This window comes from Salmo salar, unplaced genomic scaffold, assembly GCF_965601325.2.
Source record: "Salmo salar unplaced genomic scaffold, fSalSal1 ptg000177l, whole genome shotgun sequence".
Taxonomy (NCBI): Eukaryota; Metazoa; Chordata; class Actinopteri; order Salmoniformes; family Salmonidae; genus Salmo; species Salmo salar.
Genome location: NW_027675325.1, coordinates 1,007,566 through 1,009,907, shown reverse-complemented (window position 1 = coordinate 1,009,907; position 2,342 = coordinate 1,007,566). Strand labels below are relative to the sequence as shown.

The following is a 2,342-nucleotide window of genomic DNA, read 5'->3' as shown; positions in this document are numbered from 1 at the left end:
TTTTTTATCCAGCCGTGTCAATGCTGCCCCCTAGCCCTAACAGGTTAACGAGAGTCTTGTCTTTAAATAGCTGTAAAATAGTCATATGTTTGAGAAATTGAAGTAATAGGATTTTTAACGTTTTGAAAATCGCGCCACAGGCTGCCAGTGGCTGTTACGTAGGTGGGACGCAAGCGTCCCACCTAGCCCATAGAGGTTAACAACACAATAAAGGTGACAACAGCTACAGTTCTGCAGGCTATAAACGCAGTGCAAAAACAATCACCCACAACCCCAAAGAAAAACACACACACCTATATAGGACTTCCAATCAAAGGCAACTCAACACACCTGCCTTCAATTGGAAGTCCCAATCAACAACACAAACATCCCCATACACAAAACTGCCACGTCCTGACCCCAAAACTAAAACAATAGCTCCATCTGCTGGTCAGGACGTGACAGGAAGAGACCCTCTGGAGTTGCTGCAGTGTGTCTGGGGCTGCTGTGTGTTCTCCTACTGACTGGGATCATATGCCTGTCTGTCTACTGTAAGTTTAGTATTTTGTCACTGAGACTTAAGTAGCATACTTAATCATCCTTAATCATACTTAATCATACTTAATCATCCTTAATCAACCTTAATCATACTTAATCATCCTTAATTATCCTTAATCATACTTAATCATCCTTAATCATCCTTAATTATACTTAATCATCCTTAATCATCAATGGTGTGGTAGTTACATGTTTGATTAACTTTTCCCTTTTACAGATGGAGTCATTGGTCATCACGACTCAACAGAGAGAGACCAGCTACAGACCAGTTACAGCCTTCTGACTAAAGAGAGAGACCAGCTACAGACCAGTTACAACAAGCTGACTAAAGAGAGAGACCAGCTACAGACCAGTTACAGCCTTCTGACTAAAGAGAGAGACCAGCTACAGACCAGCAGTAACACCCTGACTAAAGAGAGAGACCAGCAACAGAAAGAGAAAAATGATCTCATGAGAAAGTTCTCTAATCTGAGTGAGTTTACCAAATAAATGATCATAACATCACATATCTAATATCCAGTCAACTTGTGTTTGTATTCTAAAATAATAGGTGCAGAATAATAAGATGGAAATTCATGTTTTTGTCTTGTAGAACAAACCTGCCCTAAAGACTGGAAGAAGTTTGAATCCAGTTGGTACTTCCTGTCTACTGAGACTAAAACCCGGGGGGAGAGCAAAGATGACTGTCTGGAGAGAGGAGCAGACCTGGTGATCATCAACAGTGATAAGGAACAGGTGAGAGAGAAAGAGAGAGAGATATGGCGGGGGGGTTATGATCAAACATCCCTTGGTCAGTAATGTATCTTCCAGTATTTAACACATGTAGTCTATAGTAGTTGACAATATCAGCTCTTTCTCACCAACAGGAGTTTCTCTTCAACCCCAACAAGGGTTTCTGGATTGGTCTGACTGACACTGTTACTGAGGGGACCTGGAAATGGGTGGACGGCAACCCACTGACCACCCCAAAGTAAGAGACTACTGCTCTAACAACTCTGACCACCGTTTAAGGGGTAGGACTGATTCTGTGTGTTTTTCATACTCTAGATTCTTAGAGAGTATCCAGTCTAGCTCTGTATTGTTCATACTCTAGGTTCTGAGAGAGTGGTCAGTCTAACTGTGTTGTTTCTACTGCAGGTACTGGGGGAGTGGACAGCCTAATGGTGGTGGAGTGGAGAACTGTGTGTTGTTAACTCACAGTTCATCAGACCAAGGACATGGCAGGACTATCCGTGTTCATTTAACCGTTCCTGGATCTGTGAGATAGTTCTTTCTCACTTTTAGTTATGATGTTGATTGTCATGCTGAAAGTCATGATACCAGCTACAGGGCCTTCAGAAAGTATTCACTGCCTAGACCTTTTCCACATTTTGTTGTTTACACGCTGAATTTTTAAATCGATTAAATTGAGATTTTACTGTCACTGTCCTACACACAATAACTCATAATGTCAAAGTGGAAATATGTTTTTATTTTCTTTTTTACAAATGAATAAAAGATTTAAATCTGAAATGTCTTGAGTCAGAAAGTATTCAACCCCTTTGTTATGGCAAGCCTAAACACGTTCAGGAGTAAAATGTGCTTCCCTTGACACATAATAGGTTGCATAGACATAATAGGTTGCATAGTACAGTATAAAATAGAAAGGAGGACCAAGGCACTCTTCATATAATTGATTAAAATGCCTTTATTTGTATGGCATGTTCAATAGAAACAAGGTTTTAAAAATCTGACGCGTTTCGGCTGCATGGCCTTCGTCAGGGAGTACAAAGAAATAATACAATGTCCTCCTTTGAACAGCTTTT

The 2,342-nt window shown here is 40.6% G+C and overlaps 1 protein-coding gene across 1 annotated transcript; it reads left to right on the top strand.

Annotated features, from left to right (window-relative positions):
- Positions 1–716: 716 nt before the first annotated feature.
- On the top strand, positions 717–2,042 carry LOC123733108 (C-type lectin domain family 4 member E-like). Its single transcript, XM_082971097.1, has 4 exons — positions 717–1,009; positions 1,130–1,272; positions 1,404–1,507; positions 1,675–2,042. Exons 1-4 carry the CDS (start codon positions 988–990, stop codon positions 1,802–1,804), a joined length of 399 nt encoding a protein of 132 aa, XP_082827223.1. The 5' UTR covers positions 717–987; the 3' UTR covers positions 1,805–2,042.
- The last annotated feature ends 300 nt before the right edge of the window (positions 2,043–2,342 follow it).